Raw genomic sequence first — 19,669 nt, 5'->3', positions numbered from 1 at the left:
ACAGGAGTTTATGTTTTTCAAGCACTAATCATAACAAATGAAACTAAACAGGTCTGTTCCCTCCCCACTCTTTTATTTGCCATAGAAATTGAACCATTATCAAACTCTAATAAGCCAAATAAAAATAGTAAAATTTTCAAAGTGAAATATGCCTGTCATTCTAAAATTTTGTTTGCATAAGATGCATTATTAACATTAATTAACACTGACACATTACTTTTTTAAAAGGATTTCTTATTTAACATGTAATGAAAGACAAATATAATATGAATAAATCAAAAGGCAGATCTAACATAATTATTAATGCAATGTATACACCAAATGTTAAAATAACAAGGAATTGGATTATCTAAAAGCCGTGAAAAAATACTCGAGTTAACTGTGAAACTATATTATAAATTTGAAAGGTACAATTTTAAATTGGAATAAAATATGTTTTGCATTTGAATCCATATTACACCTAATCAACATGCTAAGCTGACAAATGTATTATAAGTAATTCAAACTACGGCCTTAAGGGCCAGTAAGAGTAATACTAAAAATTTAAATAAGATGTTTGCTACTTTCCTCTCGTACCCAAATAAAGCAACAAATGCCCAAAGTGTTCACGTAATGAGGCTCAGCCATGGCAGATGTTTTAGGGTTTGTATGATTTCTCTGTTTAGGATTGTTACAAACAGAAGGGCTAGTATTTTGAAATAATCACTTGATAAGTATTTATTCTTAATCCTTTGTTCTTGTTGTGTATCTTTTGCTTTAATCCCAAAAAAAATAGGAACTGGAGATGTTAAGAGAGAGATGGTTATGATACAAAGATAGCAAAGACAAAAAAACAGGTTACATACCTAGTATAGAAGTCATCTCTGTAGTACTCATAATCAAAGTCATAAGCACTGTGGAAAGAAATAAAAGAACACTTATTTACCATTTTAAGAAAGACATTATTCAATGCTTAAAGACAGTCACTGGGTTTTTCTGCTATTGATATTTTGCCTGTACACTTCCAGTTTGTGGTGCTTAACTCCTTTCCACAACATTCTTATATCCCATCATACAGCCTGGCTCCTTGGTCATGAGATAAGGGTAAGACTTCCTAGAGTGCATAACTAATAATCATAAAATATATTTATTACATTCCATGTTCTATAAATGTCTGAACCTGGAATTGTTAGTACTATCATGTATAGAGTAAGGAAAACTGTACAAGACCACACTATCAAAGCAAGGTTATCTTAGTGGAAAGAGCTACAAAAATGATAAAGGGTCCAGTAATGCTACATAAATTATGAACAATATCAGACCCAGTGTGCAGTGATTCATGAATATTATTGACAGTCTGTATTAAAATAAAAGCAGCATGGCAGGTGGCATATAATTAGTTTGTTTATTATTTATCTGGTTATTTAGTTATGCTATCTTTAGTCTTAATAACTGGTTAAATACATTAAATAGATGATGTGTGTTGTCAGGCACTTTGTGGGAGTGTTCAGTGAGAAAAAGTAGTTATGAAAACCTCATTCATTCATTGATTAGTATGCGTTAGCACTAGTCGTATACATTTCTAAAAGAAAAAGGACAAAAAAAAAAAGAAAGAAAAACACCACTCACAAATATACATGCACTCAATATTTTTCAAAAACACTGCAGCGAAAGACAATCATGGGCAATGCCAAATACTAATCGATCTGAAAAATAGATTGTATTCTCACAGCAATGGATCAATCCAGTATACTCAGGTACACTGGAGAATGAGTTACATCAGTAAATATCAGATGGACTTATCTTTATATGACTTTGTACCTAAAACCCCAACTCTCCTTTAGAAATGTGTTATTCTGGTTGGGTTAAAAAGCATGTGAGCAGGTGTCATCTCTGTTTACTCAACTAAAAACACTAGAAAATTATGAATGGTTTGCTAATTTTACATGTAAACAAACAAATAACATTGCAGCCTTTATTTTCCTTACTTCGGTGACTGTGAAGGCTGTAGAATGCAGAATATTGTTATATGAGACATTAATGAATGTTAGAATGTATAAGTCATTAATGGATCGACTGCTTACACTTTTGGTCTAATTGATACTTATTTTAATAAGATATGTTATCTGCCTTCCATTACAAATGTTTCACATAATTATCAGCAACAGACAAGCAGATTTTCTCTGCTGAAAGTGTGTTACAGTATATGAATGAGGGTTACAATAGAATATTTAGCACAAACCGTGCAAACATAACTAAATGTAACTGTGCTGCAAATACAAACAATGCTTTAAATGTGCAAGTACAGAGCTTATCAGATTTGAAGAAATATCATGCAACAAATTCAGAAATACCCCAGTAAATATTATAATAATCATGATTTAGCTTAAGCTAAAATTCTATTCAAAGCCAGAACTAAAGATGTAATCAGCAGACCTGAAAAGCATGTATGAATCTTGGAAAACTCCTATTCCTTATGGAATTTCAGTGGAAAAAGTTCCCTTTTCTACAATAGATGTTGTTTTGGATCCCTAAATAAATATTGTCAGAAGAATCAATATAATTTTTTCAGTTTCTTGCAGAAAGAAATAAGAAATAACGTGGTACAGAAAAAAAAAAGTGAAATAAGTTTTTAGCCAGGCACTATCATATGGGACAGTAAAGCAGCTGAAAATGTGCATATATTCTATTAGTAGTACTATTTCATGGTAGCTAAGGCTAAGTATGTAGACACACGATGTTGTTCTACAGCACAATAAAGGAATGATTCTACTAAATTGAAACAAATAATGAGGAAATTTCTCCGTATCAAAGATCTAAGATTCTCTGGAGATCAGACAAGTAATAAAAACATACTGTGAATATCCAACCTAATAACAGGTGGTAGAAATACGTTCTTTAAAACTTTGTAAAGTATAAATCCACTAATGAATGTCGGGAAGCACAAGCTGGTTCAAATCGAAACGTCTTTATTTTTATATTTAAACTTCTTTATTTTTCGATCAAAACTTCTTTATAAAAATAAAGAAGTTTTGACTTGAACCAGCTTCTGCTTACCTACTTTCATTAGTGGATTTATACTTTGGAAAGTTTTAAAGAATGTATTTCTACTACCTGTTATTAGGTTGGATATTCAAGTATAGTTTTTATTAGGTGCTTAAACTCCAGGGAACCTTCGAGCTTTCACACAGAGACGTTTTCTCATTATTTGTTTTTGGACCCAGTATATTGATGTATTGGGTTTGTAAGACTTCGAGGAAGACCACGGAGACTGATTCTACTAAACTGGCAGACTTGTTTTCACAATGCTGCTGTTTTATATACAGTAGAAGATGCTGTATGAAGAATAAGGACAGCAAGCTGTCTACGGAAAGAATAGAAATGTTTTCAGCATAGAAGAAGTTTTAACAGTGCATTCACCCTATGGGTCCTTTTTAAGAAAAATGATGACACTGTTTTATAACCAGTCTAACAATAACTATAAGAGAGTCTGTAGAAGACAATTAATAACATTTACTGATTCCAAACTACAAGGGTGAGCGGCTACATTTTTATATAAATGACATGTAGCACAGAGTGAAATTAATTAAAAAAATTAATAGGGGAAAACGCTTTGAATGTGACAGCTCTAGGTTGGTACAAAATGAAATGAATGAAAAACAAACACCGAAAATTACACTTAAAGCATTATGAATATTTTCTACGGTACAAAAATGGCGTAATTCAGCCAAGCCAGAGTCTCCAAGACTACTGTAAAAAGATGAGCATATGCGGCCCATTAACTATTTCCAGGAGGGGGTATAGAATGTTAAGCGTCACTGTTATGAATGAAGCAATTGTTAAAACACCAAAGGAGGAAAAAACACACTAAGACTCAAAAGGTAGTAGTTGTAAGCACTCTCGTTTACTAAAAATTAGCAAACTTCATCAGACAAATTCAAAAGGTAAAATACGAAGCTTAAATAGGCAAAATTAATTGACATCACCACACATTATTACAAAATTACAAAAGTCAAGCCTCCATTTAAAGGGCTATGAACTAAAACATATATACATACATTCATAACATACTATAAAAATCGAAATTAGGTTAAATACAAAAACTAACTATATACATAAAATATATGCATGTGTATATATAAAAATGTACACATATACATATAAATACAAATATGTAAAATTAAGCATTACCTTTTAGGGGCTTTCATTTTTAAAATTTTGTAATAATGTGTGGTGATGTCAATTAATTTTACCTATTTAAGCTTCGTATTTTACCTTTTGAATTTGTCTGATGAAGTTTGATAATTTTTAGAAAATGAAAGCGCTTACAACTACTACCTTTTGAGTCTTAGTGTGGTTTTTCCTCCTTTGGTGTTTTAGCTTGTTTGTTTATTCCTTTTCCTGTATAAAGTCGTTTTTGGTATGGAGGACACCACCGTGCAAGAGTCACAGGTTTTATTTTCGAATGATGGTTTGGCGTCGGCTTCGGAGACTAATGCTCTGGGGAAGCTGACTGCACTTGTGGAATTATTGACGCAGTGTGTGGACACACTATCCTTGTTTTAGCTTGTTTGTTTATTCCTTTTCCTGTGTGAAAATGAAGCAATTGTTGCTGATTGATTCTTAGATAAACTATCTTGGTTAGAGCATATCTGAAAAGATTCTCTGTCTTTAGAAAGGATGTTGCTACAATATGTGATACTCAGTTTGTGTTTGTTAATTTTTAGTAAACTAAAGCGCTTACAACTACTACCTTTTGAGTCTTAGTGTGGTTTTTCCTCCTTTGGTGTTTTAGCTTGTTTGTTTATTCCTTTTCCTGTGTGGAGTCGTTTTTGGTATGGAGGACACCACCGTGCAAGAGTCACAGGTTTTATTTTCGAATGATGGTTTGGCGTCAGCTTCGGAGACTAATGCTCTGGGGAAGCTGACTGCACTTGTGGAATTATTGATGCAGCGTGTGGACACACTATCCTTGTTTTAGCTTGTTTGTTTATTCCTTTTCCTGTGTGAAAATGAAGCAATTGTTGCTGATTGATTCTTAGATAAACTGTTTTGGTTAGAGCATATCTGAAAAGATTCTATCTCTGTCTTTAGAAAGGATGTTGCTACAATATGTGATAGTCTGTGTTTGCTAATGTTTAGTAAATGGAAGCGCTTACAACTACTACCTTTTGAGTCTTAGTGTGGTTTTTCCTCCTTTGGTGTTTTAGCTTGTTTGTTTATTCCTTTTCCTGTGTGAAAATGAAGCAACTGTTGCTGATTGATTCTTAGATAAACTGTCTTGGGTAGAGCATATCTGGAAAGATTCTATCTCTGTCTTTAGAAAGGATGTTGCTACAATATGTGATACTCAGTCTGTGTTTGGCAATGCATGAAATGAAAAGTCAAGTCTGTGCTCATGAAGTCCAGTTCCCAGGCTTCAGAGGAATATAGTTCATAAACATAGCAGGGGCATGTAAAAGGTCAAAGTCACTTTGGTTTGTATAAATATAATCAATCAGTCTTCATCCCGAATCACAAGCATGTTCAGATCTTTATCACCTCCAAAGCTTTCCGAAGGAAGACAGACTGATGACATTTCCACCTAGTGATGGCACAATGACTTTTCATATGTTTCTGACATGTTTGAACTTTCTTTCCAATAAAATAGGATACAATTTTTTTGTACGCTTGCCATCAGTCTGCACTGTAGATTGCTTTTCACCATGTCATATGAAAGGCACTGATGAGAATTTAGAAAAGAGTTTAAATCACACTCTATTAATCATGATTTAAAGAAAACTATTTCAAATGCAAAATATGCACAATATTTATACAGATTCTGAGATGAAGGCACCCTGTGCTGTAATAAATCAAATGCTTCATAGCCTTATTGAATATGAATGCACAGCTGATGAGTTCACACAAAAAAGAAGGAAATTTACTTCAAATGGATACTAATTTAGAACGGCAAGGTGAAGATACATATGTAAATGTGCATTATGCTCTTCTTAGATATTCAAGTGAAACTGCATAAACCTTAAACTGCATTTAATAGTGCAACTACTTTTGATGTATACATATGACCTGAATAAGACTTCTTTCCAGTGAAATCAGTAATTTATTATGGTATTTAACTCAGGCCTCATCAAATGCTTTAAAGGGACGTCACACCTCTACCCCACATGTTTTGACTTGAACACCATGAAAGCCAAATGTTAATAGTTACTTATGACGACATTTGCAGTAAGACCCTAATTATAACCTCCTTATGAAAACTAAAATCATATATTACACAGAAAATGTATTTTCACAAAGAAATTAAATGATTCCCACATTTTCAGTTACAAAACAAAGTCATGAGATGTCTAAAAAGAGGTAGAGGCATTTGTTTGTAAATTACTTCCATCATATTCATTGCATGTGTCTTGTTTATTAACTAACAGAAGGAGACATAAGTTATCTATCTGCCTACACATTCTAATGCCCTCACATGAATTTCTTGTTATAAATAAAACAAAGATTCTGGAACTGTACTAACTGCTTAATTCTACAGTAGAACTTTAGTATGTTGTTCATTTTCCATTCTCTAAAAATGACTGTTAATGATATTGTTGTATTATATTATATCTTTAGTCGACATTGTCTGAAAACTTTTTTATTCACTACTTATTCTAATATCCTTGAAGAAACCTCTTTGACAATCTCTTTTTGTTTAGAAAGATGCCCCTTTTCAAAAAAAAAAAAAAAAAACTCATTGAAAATTACCTAGCTCTACTGTGCACAGGGATAGAGCTCTGTCAGTGATGCATGCAAACCGTGTTTGATTAGTGGCTAAGCAGCTACAGGAGCTGGGTAGGTGGGTCAAAGGGGTGGCTTTTTGTCAAATGGGGGCTGGGGTTTCAGGCAGCAATTGGACATGTTCCTAATGATAGAAGCACTGCCATATGCAGCAGATAGACATTGACATTCAGCACAGAAAATGGGGAGCTGGTGCAAACTGAGGCAATATACGGTGATGCATATACACATATGTATAGTGAAATAGGCTTCCCGTAATTATTTGTCTGTGTCCCCCTCCATTATGGCACTCCCCCCAAAAACATTATCCTGACATATAGGATAGCATATGTGACACTATCTTCTGCTCCCCTTTGAGCTATGTCCCCTTTTTGATCCACCAATGGAGTGGTGATAATACTGGGTTTACGACTGGGGACACAAAGGAAATAATGGAGAACAGGAGGCAAGCTTACAGTAGTTGATAACATCCAGAAGGTCATGCAAAGGATGGGGGGCAAAAATTGTAAAATATTGCAAACTATAATTTTGCTGATTTCCTCCAGACAATTATTAGCTCGTGCAGAGTCTCCCTGTTGCTTTTAATTATGAGGATATATTGCCAGCTTTTTATGAGATCCTACGCACAGCTATTAGCACAGAACATGCAGCATTTATGCAGCTGATACTTGTTTACTGCTGGTTATTGAAATGCTTTTCTTTATGTGAAGGTTCAGAACTGCACATTGAAGTCATGGTAACATTTCCTTTTCTTTGTTTTATTGTTGTTGGTTTACAAACAGACCATGACTTTTTTAATTCAGTAACACAGCATTAAAACATGACCACACAAGCCTTATATTTCAGTGGTGTACCCTAGCATACACAATATACACAAATCTTTTTTTTCTGAGCTGCTGCCAGAAAAAACAACTTAACAGGGGTCAAAAGCTGTGTACCACTGTCTAGACTTAAGCAAACAACAAAGATAACGTGGTCTACATAATTGCAAGGTGAGTTTATTAATTTGAAAAATGCATTATTGATTGTTATGAAAAACAGAAATGCTTATAGTCTAAATTATTTGTATATATCTCTAAATTATTTGTATGTACCGCTCAAAGTATATTTTTTGTAAACATTGTTATACTAGCTTTTACCCTGTACATAGGGGTTTAAGAAATAATATGATTGAATTCTGCAGAGCATGACTGAAACTAAAGCATTACAGGAAAAGATTGATGTTATGTCAAACATTCTCAGATAAGGTACCTCAAATTGTGTGAGACTGCAGTGTTTCTGAAAAGACTGAGTAAACTGGCAGCCTGTTATAGGAATATCTAATAAATTATCAGATGTGGCACAGTGATTATTTGTAATTTCTAAGACAAACTGCATGTGGATTTTGCAGCACAAATCAGGATACAGCTGAATGCAAACAGCATGATAAAAGCAAAGTATACTTGATAACTTTTTCATGACAGAGGTTGATAAAAACACCACAACAAGACAGGAATGATTTGTGATGCCTATTTTCACCATCAAATGAAAAATACCATTGATCATGATTCTGTGAAGCTGAAACTCATGAGCAATTTGTGCTGCTTAGAAAACTGCTTCTAATGGGACATGTACTCAAGCCAGCTAGCAGGAAACAATGCTGTGGTCTCAGTGCTGCTAACAGGGTGGTGGGTAACTCTGTGTCACTTTAGTAAAGCTGAAGCAAAAAGGAAGGTGGCCTACAGAAGGACTCAAAAATATGATTCTCCTACTTCATGTTGGTTAAAACAGGGTTATATAACAGGTTAGAATGGGAATAAATGATGATCTTTAGACAACAGAACTTGTATGAAAATTGTAACGGAAGCTGTCTCCATGGCATATAGCAATAGTGCCCTGACTACTGCTCAGGCATTCTGAGTTCAAGTTTGGCATCCTGGCTATAGAGGTGTGACATAGGAAGTGGGCAGAAATGGGGCACTGGGCTTGTTCACTTCTGTCATGTTTGGAGGGGAGGGATACATTCCAAGGAACAGGTACTCAACTGGGGTCTTTGGTGCTGACCGAAGAGACAATAGGGGCATTTGCCTCAAGAAGGATGGGGAGTCTACAGGCTTACATCATTCATAGAAGTGAGTGATGGTTCCATGCAATAACCATTGCATGCCAAATCCCAAATGAATCACTGGCTTGCACAGGGAATGACAGTAGGGCTTGAGGGGAAAGGCAGTCCTCCACATGCATGAAGGTGCTGCTCCTCCTGCACCTGCTATTGCTCAGGAGAATGAAGGGGCATAATGCATTCACCCTTGGGTGAATGAATGGGCCAGTACAGCATTGCCAAGGGGGAACCGGATGAAAAAATAAAAGGGATCTTGAGCATATCTCTCAACCTCTTAGATCAAGAAATCTGGATAAAGCCATAAATAATGGGGGACAAAGGCCCAAAAATAGGGACACTTTTTAAATATTGCTGTTACAATCATAGAAAGTTGATAGAATAACAGGTTTTGCAACAGTATGAATTTTTTGAACTCTGAAACTCAAACATATGTCATTAATTTCTGACTTCAGTACCCAATTTGCCAATAATTTGCCAGAAAACCACAATTTTATGAGAAAAAGAACAAGAATATGGGGTAAAAATCTGGACATTCTGCAAAAATCTGTACAGCTGAGGGGTATGATCTTGAGTCTTTTTTAACAAATTACTACATATTTCTAATATGGGTGTGTGAAAATCTTGAAAAAAGTAAAGACATATATAAATGAATAAAAACTTGATTAACAGTGAGATCTAAATTTGCTGTGAACTGATGCTTTTATATCTTACTAGAAAACAACAGTATAGCAAGGCTTTATAAAGTAGTTTTAGTATATATCTTGCATTGCCAACTTGTATCACCACATGTTGCCAGATATCCTAATATGACATATTAATATACCTTCATGTCACTTCCACAGCAGATACATGCACTGACTTTATAATGCACTGATCAGTAATGACAGGGTTATGTTTCTCAGGTCAAACTGCTTCCATCAAGAAGTTACCTTAAGAAAGACTATGTCCTTTTATTCCTACCAACAAAATAGCCCAAATCATAATATGATGGGTGGAGACCTTTATCTACAACTTCAGTCAAGACATATGATCCCACAGCACAGGTTCTGCAGTCTCATTCTGAAACAAAGACTTCCAGGTTTCCGCTGGAGTATTATAGTGGTTAGCACTGATGTCTAACTTTGCTTGGGTCCAGTTCATTTCTTGGCTGAGGTGCCTTCTGTGGACAGATTGTATTCACCTCTATGTCCTTTTTTTTCTGGCTCTTGTGATTTCTTTTCACATACTGAAGATGTACACTAGGTGACTTAGCAACCTGCCAAGTTGCTTATAGGTATGTATGACATATGTGATTGAATGCCTGCACTTATTGATTGATTGTTATTTGATAACTGAGTAAGTAAAATGGTCTGCAGATCCTTTTCAGCCATGATCTAAGCCAAACAGGCAGAGATAACAACTACTAAAACATGAGTCATTATGATATACTGGTTGTGCACTTGACTTGAGAGAAGAGATACATGAGTTAGAGACGTGTGGGCTCAAACTATTATTCATTACGCAGCACCTCCCCAATCTCTCAAATAAACTTCCCTTTCAGGTTAAGCAATGCTGACACATTCTTCAAACAGAAACTGCATGATTGCGCAGGTACCAATAAATTTCTCCTAGAACTGACTAGCCTAACACTCCTTTAGAAATTCAGCACAGCCTAAGTGTGGGTATTGGTAAAGTGTTTGTGAGACAATTAATCTGTAACACCTATGAATCCTATGAAGAATATACATGCAATAATTACTGTCATCATTGTAAAACACAAGATACAAGTAAGGGGAAGATTATGTGTATAAATATTGTTATATATATCACACACTGGCATATTAAAGAGTCTAAGAAATACAAGTTTACAAACTTAAAACACTGAGATGAGGACCAATTTTCCTTTCATCAGGGCACACGTGCAGAAAAGTGAAATGTCAGCACATCAAAACATATTTGTAAGAAGAACAATCTATTTTGCTGTTGGAATCGAATAGAACTGGAACCCACATTTTCCATTCAGTCCTCATATAGACATGGAAACAGTATTAAAAATGTATAAAATATATATAAAACAAACACACACATATATGCACATACTCACATGCACACACATATACTTGTATAGAAAGAGTTAGAGACAGACAGAGAGGTGTGTGTGTGTGTGTGTGTGTGTGTGTGTGTGTGTGTGTGTGTGTGTGTGTGTGTGTGTGTGTGTATACAATATATCTGTAATATATACATCCAGCATATGGGATATATATTCAAAGATATCCCAATGGGATTTCAATAACAGACTTATGTACCTTATAGCTTTTTTACTTTCTGTTTAACTTGGATTCCCCCTAAATGTCTGTGGTGATGTGCGAGTGCCGATTAAATTTAAAAGCCCTCTTTCTGCCAACCAACCTCAAGCTCCACACCTGTCTTGCCTAAGAGGTTTACAGAGTTAATTAAAATAGCAGTTCTTTGTGGTTCAGCTATTGCCCATAATTCTGACATTAAAAGCCCTGTTTCTGCCAACCAATCGCAAGCTCCACACTTGCCTTGCCTAAGAGGCTTAGCGGCTTCATTAAAACAGCAGATCTTTGCGGTTCAGCTACTGACCATAATTTACTGATGTTAAAAGCCCTGTTTCCACCAACCAACTGCAAGCTCCACACCTGCCTTGCCTAAGAGGCTTAGCGGCTTCATTAAAACAGCAGATCTTTGCGGTTCAGCTACTGACCATAATTTACTGATGTTAAAAGCCCTGTTTCCACCAACCAACTGCAAGCTCCACACCTGTCTTGTCTAAGAGGCGTAGAGGCTTCATTAAAACAGAATATGTTTGTGGTTCAACTATTACCCACAATTTAGTGATGTATGTTTTACATTTAGCTGTTTAACTGCACTTTTTATGTTACCTATAATTGTCTGCCTTGCATATCACTGGACATACTTGTACTCATCTTTTCCCATTTGTCATTTCTGTCTCTTCCTTATGCTGCACTGTAAATTGGTTTCTCTATTTCTTAGCAATTGGCAATTCTCTTCAGTTTGCTCTATATTCTACCCAACTTTAATTCCAACAGTCTCATCAGCTCTCCTTACCTTCTTATCTATATTTAATTCTACTTTAGTGCCAACAATATTTTCATCTGTACAATCCTTATATAAATATAGTATACCTCACTTCAGTTTAAATAACTAGGATCAGCTCTCCTAACCTTAATTCCTTCTGTTTTTATTTGTGTTCTTATCAGCTCACGTTTTAACTAACATTTGCCATACGTGTTAATGTATACACACTCAGAATTCTTTCCTTTAGCTCATCTCTCAACAAGTAGTTTTTACTATTCAATGCAAAAGTGTATCACTTAGTTAAGCCGCCATTACTGATTGTTTTTTTGCAGTAAGATGAGCAGCTGCGACCGGGTCCAACCAAATGATGTTTCTGACTTCTAAAGGAAGAATTCCACTATGGCTCGCAAGGGTTGCTTTCATTATCATGGTTGCTATGATGCTTTGCGCCATTTAAAATTCATTTCTGACATTCTGTGCCATCTTCTACTTTCTGATTAACTTGGATTTCCAGTATATATCTGCAGTGATGTGTGAGTGCCGATTAAGGTTTTTTTTCTTTTAATGGAAGTTTGCATTGTTTTGGTAGTCTATACCACATTATTCTGCAGCTTACTGTTGACTTATTCAATCTCAATCTGTATTTATGCTGAAATGCACATTTAACAGTTCTTAAGTGATTTCTAGATTTAAAGTGTTTCTGTACATACAGATGCTTTTTATCTATGCAATACTTATGTTTGCTTGTAATTGTTAAACTTGTGATAAGTTAGCCTGACACATTTTGCTAGCAGATATACCTTCTGTTTATGCTGAAGTGCCCACTTAACAGCTCTTAACTGATTTCTAGATGTTATGTTTTTCCATACATACTGATACTTTTCTTCTGTGCAATGCATATGATTGCCTATAATTGCTTAAGCTGTTATAGGTTATCCTGATACATTTGTCGATAGCAGATATACCTTCCGTGGCATCTTTTACTACCCGTTAATTGAATGTTATTATATTGTTTGTATAAATTGGATTTTTTATATTGTACTGCTGTCGAAATGAACCTACTGCTGTGTATGCACTATTATACTTTCTAGCTTAGCCTTATTCGATTTATTGATTACCACCTTATCTAATTCCTAGCTTCCTTCTTCCCCATACTGGCCATAGGCAGCTTATTTATTTGCACACAGCCAGTTATTACTTTGCTTTCTCTAACTTATCTCGTTACCTTTCTCTTTCATGCTATAACTAACTATTTTTATAGTTATTGTGGTCTTTTATACCAAACTCACTTTTCTTTTCTCTCCTCCTTCATTCCTAAGTTAAAAACCTCGTTTCCACCAAACAAGCTCAAGCTCCACGCCTGTCTTGCCTAAGAGACGTAGAGGCTTCAGTAAAATAGCAGATGTTTGCAGTTCAGCTATTACCCATAATTCACTGATGTATGTTTTACATTTAGCTGTTTAACTGCACTGTTTATGTTACCTATACTTGGCTGCCTTGCACATCACAGGATGTACTTGTACTCCTTACCCCATCCCATTTGTCTTTTCTGCCTCTTCATTATGCGGCACTTTAAATTGATTTCTCCATTTCTTAGCAATTGCTCTATATTCTACCCCACTTTAATTATTACAGTCTCTCCTTACCTTCATATCTATACTTAATCATACTTTAGTCCTAACAATATTTTAATCTATACAAACCTTATATAGATATATTATATCCACTTCAGTTCAGATAACTAGTATCAGCTGTCCTAACCTTAATTCCTTCTAGGTTTACTTGCATTCGTATCAGCTCAGTTTTTAACTAAAATTTGCCATATGTGTTAATGCATACTCATTCAGAATTCCCCTTTCCTTTAGCTCATCTCCCAGCAAGTAGTTTTTACTATTCAGTGCAAAAACGTATCACTTAGTTAAGCTGCTATTACCCACTGATTGTTCTTTGCATTAAGACTAACAGCTGCCTAGCCGGCTCCATTCACCCTCGCTTTGCTCGGACTCACTCCTCTCTCCTTCCCTACTCCCAATTCTCACCCACTCCCCAATGTATCTACATTTATTTTGAACTTACCACACCCACCAATTACCAATATCCAATCAAAACACTGCCACATAATCCACACCCACACTAAACCCACCTAATATCTATTCACTCACATACCACATAACTAACTCCAGCTTCCACCTCCCCATTAACAATCAACCTGCTACTAGTCACCTCACCTCACAACAATGTTCTTCCTTCATAAACAGAACACCCCAAACCCACTTACTTAATAACTGGCTCCCTCCCCTTCTAAATTAATGAAAACTTTCCACCATCCCATGCAGCTAAAAGTGTTATTCTTGTACATAATTCCCCTCATACTCCTTACTATAGTCACTCACCTAACATCTTATCACAACCAGCTAGCCACCACTTTCTCCTCACCTACCATTTTATTCCCTTACCCACTCCACATAAAACCCATAAACTTTGAGATAGCACCATACCTCTATAGTACTACCTATATTGAACATTTTACATACAGATAAGCATATCAATATTCCACATCCCAAATTGTTCTAATGTATAATAAACTTATAATAAAACTCTTAAAGTCACTCTTATACTTAGTATCACATTTCAGATTTAGTGGTGACATTCACCCAAATCCAGGCCCCAAAGCAATCAACAAGATCCATACAACCCTCCACCCCTACATTTCACCTCTAGAATGTAATGAATACTTCCTCTAAAGGATCTAACCTATTACTCCTTAACATGACTCTCAAGAGCATAGCTAATAAGATACATGAATTCCATGTTCCATGTTCCATGCAAGTCTTTCACACTACTCTCCCAGTATAGTTGTACTAACAGAAACCTGTGTGAAACCAGACATAAACAACAACAAAATTCTACCCCAAGATATAGCACACCCAGATTTGACAAACGCAGAGGTGGAATAACCATTATTTATAAAAATAATCTCAAATTAGAGCTTCTAGAACCAAGCATCCCAGAATTCAACAACACCAAGATATTATTTAAGAAACTCGGAATAAATTCCAAAAAATACCTAACCACTACAGGAACGTATATTCCTCCCAACAATAACCTCACTATAATAGAGGAATTCCTCCACTGGACATCCTTAACGTTTCCTCATGAAACCATCATTATGGGTGATTTTAACACTGACTGTGTTTCTTGAAACTCAAAAAACCCCACTAATTTCATTACCTTGCAGTTTCATCCAAGTAATACAGTTTGCAATCAGAGCAGACAAAAGCACCAAAAGACAATCAATTCTAGACTGGATCTTAATAAATAAACCATTATATGCTTATCACTCAGGCTGCCTCCCTTACAGTATTAGTGACCACCTCCTAAACTATCTACTTAGACAACATCTTCACTCCCCAGAAATATTACCTATCAACAAGCTCGTAACAAAAATACTTTAATGCTCATAGCTTCATCTCAGTCCTTCAACTTTGTAACTGTACCCCACTTAGAACACTACCCTTAGTTACTGCTTTAGATTACTTTAATACCACTTTCCTAACTATACTAAATAAACTAGCACCATGCAGAAAAATAAGAGTAAAATGAAATTATGCTACTTGGCTAACAAAAGATAGCAAACAGCTACTTAAACAAAGATATAAAGCCTGGGCTCAATGGCATGCCAATAAAACTCAAGTCAACCTACAATAATTTAATAATATCTACTTCATAATATATATAAAAATCAAAATGGATATATAAAAATGTATGTATAAAATCATCTTCTCAGACCTCTGGTGTAAAGTATGGGTTTCATAGGTATACATTCATTGAGACCATGTCCTATGTTAGATCTCAGCATCACTATCCATCTAGCTTCTATTTCTTCAGTCCTAAGTCTGATATCCCCCCTCTATCACTCTCAAAGGACTTGGATAGCACCTTAAATTGAAATTTATGAAATTCACCCATGCTTTTAACATGCTTAGCCAATGCATTAATCTTGGATCCTTTCTTGATATGATAGGCATGTTCCCTTATTCTTTCTCTTAAAGTGCGATCTGTTTTGTCCACATAGAAATAGAAATTTATAGAGAAGACTTTGTGGAGTTAAAGAAGTTGTAGGAGAAAAATTGATGCCCGGTACTAAACCCTGTGGTAAATGTGGACAATGTAGCTTTATAGATACATCCTTGTCATTTAAGCATCCAGATACAGGTAAGCTCTATGATATTAGAGTTAATGCTACATGTGCGAGTTCACGTGTTGTTTACCTTGCCCACTGTATCATTTGTCAGATATTGCTTTATAACAAGCTAATGTAATCAACATAATTAATTTAATTTTTGCTAATTGTCTCTGGAGCTTTTCTCCCCAGGCCTCTGCTGAAAATGGGCACCCACCCAGTCAAACTTTCCCAGTAAATAAATGTCAACTAAATAAATAAATACATAAATAAATAAATTAATAAAAAAAGTTCTAAGTTGAATGGTTAAATTTTGGAATTCATTAAATACCATATTCATTAGCACATATCTCTGAAACAACTGCATTTGTTTTCTTTCACAAGTTAAGATTTTAATTTTTACTTGAAAATCATCAGATAAATCTGCCTGATGATGTTTGGCATGATGTCCCAATATGCTAAGGCTAGTCTTGTAAAATACTTTTTTTTGTAGCAGAATGTTTGAATGGAGCCCTAGTCATCAGCAAGCCTCTGAACCTTGATGAGGACACGTTTGATCCTTTTCATACAGATTGTTTTCCAGTGGTGGGGCAATATCTTTCATTTAGTAATTTGAGGTTAAGCCAGTTATATTGGTTTCCTGTAAACAATTAATTTCTATATCTTGTACTCAGTTAGAATCAGGATAGGATCTAGCTCCCTTGCGATCCTGAAATGGATTAAATCAGTAATCAGATAATGAACACAATGAAAGGTCACAGTTATTTCCTATGCAGCAAATGGACCAGTTTTTCCATACCATTATGAACATCTGAAATATGTATCACAAAGCAAAAAAAAAAAATGGATTCCAAAAACCTATCAAATGGCGCTATCTTCCCATGTATGTAAGTGCCAAACATCAACTGCATCATAGTGGATACCTGATAAGAGTCCATAGTCCTAATATGTCTGTTTATATTTCAAAATAAAAAATGCATTTTGCAATAAAAAGATATGTCATCAGAAGTAATGATGGGTCACTACTAAATAGAGCAAAATAGGCTTCCTGTAATTATCCATGCAGTTTTTGTAATATTTAACTAGACTAATAATAAGAAGACAGCATCATTAATATTAGAGCAGAGCCAAAGTGAACAAAGCAGAATGTCACAAAATCTGAAAAAAGTATTAAGGAATGGGAGTGTATTTTTATAAAAAAAGAACCGACAAATGAGAAACTATAAAGCAGTATGGTTTTGTAACAAAGTGGCATAGCACGTACATTGCAGGCAGTCTGTGGAAATAAAATGTCTGATACGATTTATTTTAAATTGAAAGATCAAGGAGTATGAACAAGCAGTCCTTAAGTATATGTTTTAAAATGTATGACCTCAACACTCCTGCTGTGATTGGTGATGTTGTCAAAATTATACAGTAAATTCTCAAGTCACCTGCATGATGCAGCTAAAGTACTGTTCAGGGGTGTCACAAGGTGTATCATAAAATAACACTTTTTGTTGCAGGGGGTTAGATTCAAGGCAAAGAATCTCAATCTGTCAAATTATAAGCAATGACTAAAAATGTGGAATTAGTAACAAGACACGGTTTTTTTTTTTTTTTTAGAAACACATCAGCAATCCTGTCATGTATTAATGAAAAAAAACATTGGTGCAGTTTTCTCATATGGAACTGCAGTATCCTAGGACATTCAGTTTATTATTGATTTCTTGTTATCTGTGGCTTCCATGCAGTTGGGTATTTCTGTTTTAACTGATTTTTGCTGCTACCTTTGGACAGTAGCAGCTTGAGATATTCACCAATACTTATTAAGGCTGTAGTATAGCTTCCTCTAATTCCTAAAAGCCATCCTTACTGTTTCCTGACATTTTCCTGTTGACGTTTAATGTGGTGTTTCTTTTGCCATCAAATTATTCATCCAGGATCATTCATGGATTATTCTGAACTCACATTTGACAGGTCTGATTCAGGTCTTAACTATGCAGACTGAGTTTTCAGAACAATCATTCCTCAGAACTGGATAAGTAATCAGCTTTATTTGTTTATTTTCAGAAGGTAAGAATGTAATTTCTACAGAAGTTATAAAAAGTGTTTCTTTATATAAAAAGGGGATTTATTTTGTAATTCTACAAGCAGGGCTAAACATCAATTAATGCCACACTTAGTGCAGCAAAAAGTGAGTGATGGTTTGTGTTTAAAACCATCAGTATGATCGTTGGTACCCAGTTCTCACAGAGTCAAGATGTGTGGCACTTTCATGTGTGGGATTTTATCTTTTGTAAATTATTAATATGGCCTTTGTAATTCCACCTTTCAGATATCTCTGGTCAGCCCAGCTTAGACATTGATACTGTTACATTCTCACTAGTGGTGCTCAGATACCCAGTGCAAACATTCCCTTTGTAACTTTCTTTAAATGACAGAAAAAGTCTTCCCATCTACTCGCTGCTGTGTATCAGCCGAAACCACCCAATTCAAAATTTTATTAAGGGATGCGCAGGTTTTTTTCTCTACTGTATTTTATGTATATCTTAGCTTGAATTTTCTATATATTTTTTGTTAATGCACTCTGGATCTATTAATTTTACACTATCTGCAATCAATCTTAAATGCTCCGAATGTTGTTATGTACTCATCTTGTATATAATATAATTGACTGAAAGACTGTGATGTATTTTCCACTCTTGGAGATCAGGCCATGCCTTAAAAGACCCATTAGACTAGTCCAGTTACCTGGTGAACAAATAATAAATAAAGAAATAAATATATAAACAAACAAACAAACAAATAAATAAATACCAGCAACACAACCCATGTCAGTAGTGTCAAATCATGGACATAAAACTACAGCTCATATTTTTAATATGCTCATCTTAGGAAAAATGCTCAGTTATCTCTTTACCTCCTTTTATTTCACCCACAGCAATTCCACATTAGAGTTTATTTCTCAGTCATACTAACATTACATACATGTCTGTCACCCTTAGAAGGTTACCAAAAACTAGGCTAAAGTACCTCTGTCAGTGAAGACTTTCTCCATGAGTGAAACTCCTGGCATGTCTTCTCATTAGTTTTGCTATTGTCTTCTCATTAGTTTTGCTATCTTGTTATGCTGTCATTAAGTGAATGATTGCTTACTGCGCTTTTGAGTGACCCTATCATGTATGCCATTCCTGATGAGTAGTTTTAATATGAATAATATGATGTAACTGAACATACTGCCTGTTACACAGCTAGCCCATCATAAATTTTCCCTAACATCATACAAGTTTGTTATCACATCACTCTCAGGGGAGTACTACTGTAAATGTTTAGCCACCTTCTCTCAGTGATCTGTCTTAAGTGATTTGGGTCTGCAGTCCTGTACACCATATCCTCCCATATCCTCAGAAGAGTGTGTGTGAATGATGCATAGAAGTAACCACATAAGCTAAGTACTAAAACGAATGGAAGAAATAGTTAAAAAAGAAAGTTATATATATATACGTCTGTGTGTGTGTGTGTGTGTGTGTGTGTGTGTATATATATATATATATATATATATATATATATATATATATATATATATACATATCATGACAATG

The 19,669-nt window shown here is 35.0% G+C and overlaps 1 protein-coding gene across 2 annotated transcripts in view; it reads right to left on the bottom strand.

The window, feature by feature from the left end:
• RALYL (RALY RNA binding protein like) overlaps nt 1-19,669 on the bottom strand; it is a 1,351,009-nt gene that overhangs the window by 507,729 nt on the left and 823,611 nt on the right. For both annotated transcript variants that reach the window (XM_044065722.1, XM_044065723.1), the window contains exon 3: nt 846-893. In XM_044065722.1, coding sequence (XP_043921657.1) covers nt 846-893 — 48 coding nt within the window. The remainder of the gene's footprint in view (nt 1-845; nt 894-19,669) is intronic.

The sequence above is a fragment of the Protopterus annectens genome, chromosome 3.part0, assembly GCF_019279795.1.
Source record: "Protopterus annectens isolate FY-2018-M chromosome 3.part0, PAN1.0, whole genome shotgun sequence".
Lineage (NCBI taxonomy): Eukaryota > Metazoa > Chordata > Ceratodontiformes > Protopteridae > Protopterus > Protopterus annectens.
Note: the sequence above shows the minus strand (reverse complement) of the source record. Positions and strands in the feature narration are given on the sequence as shown.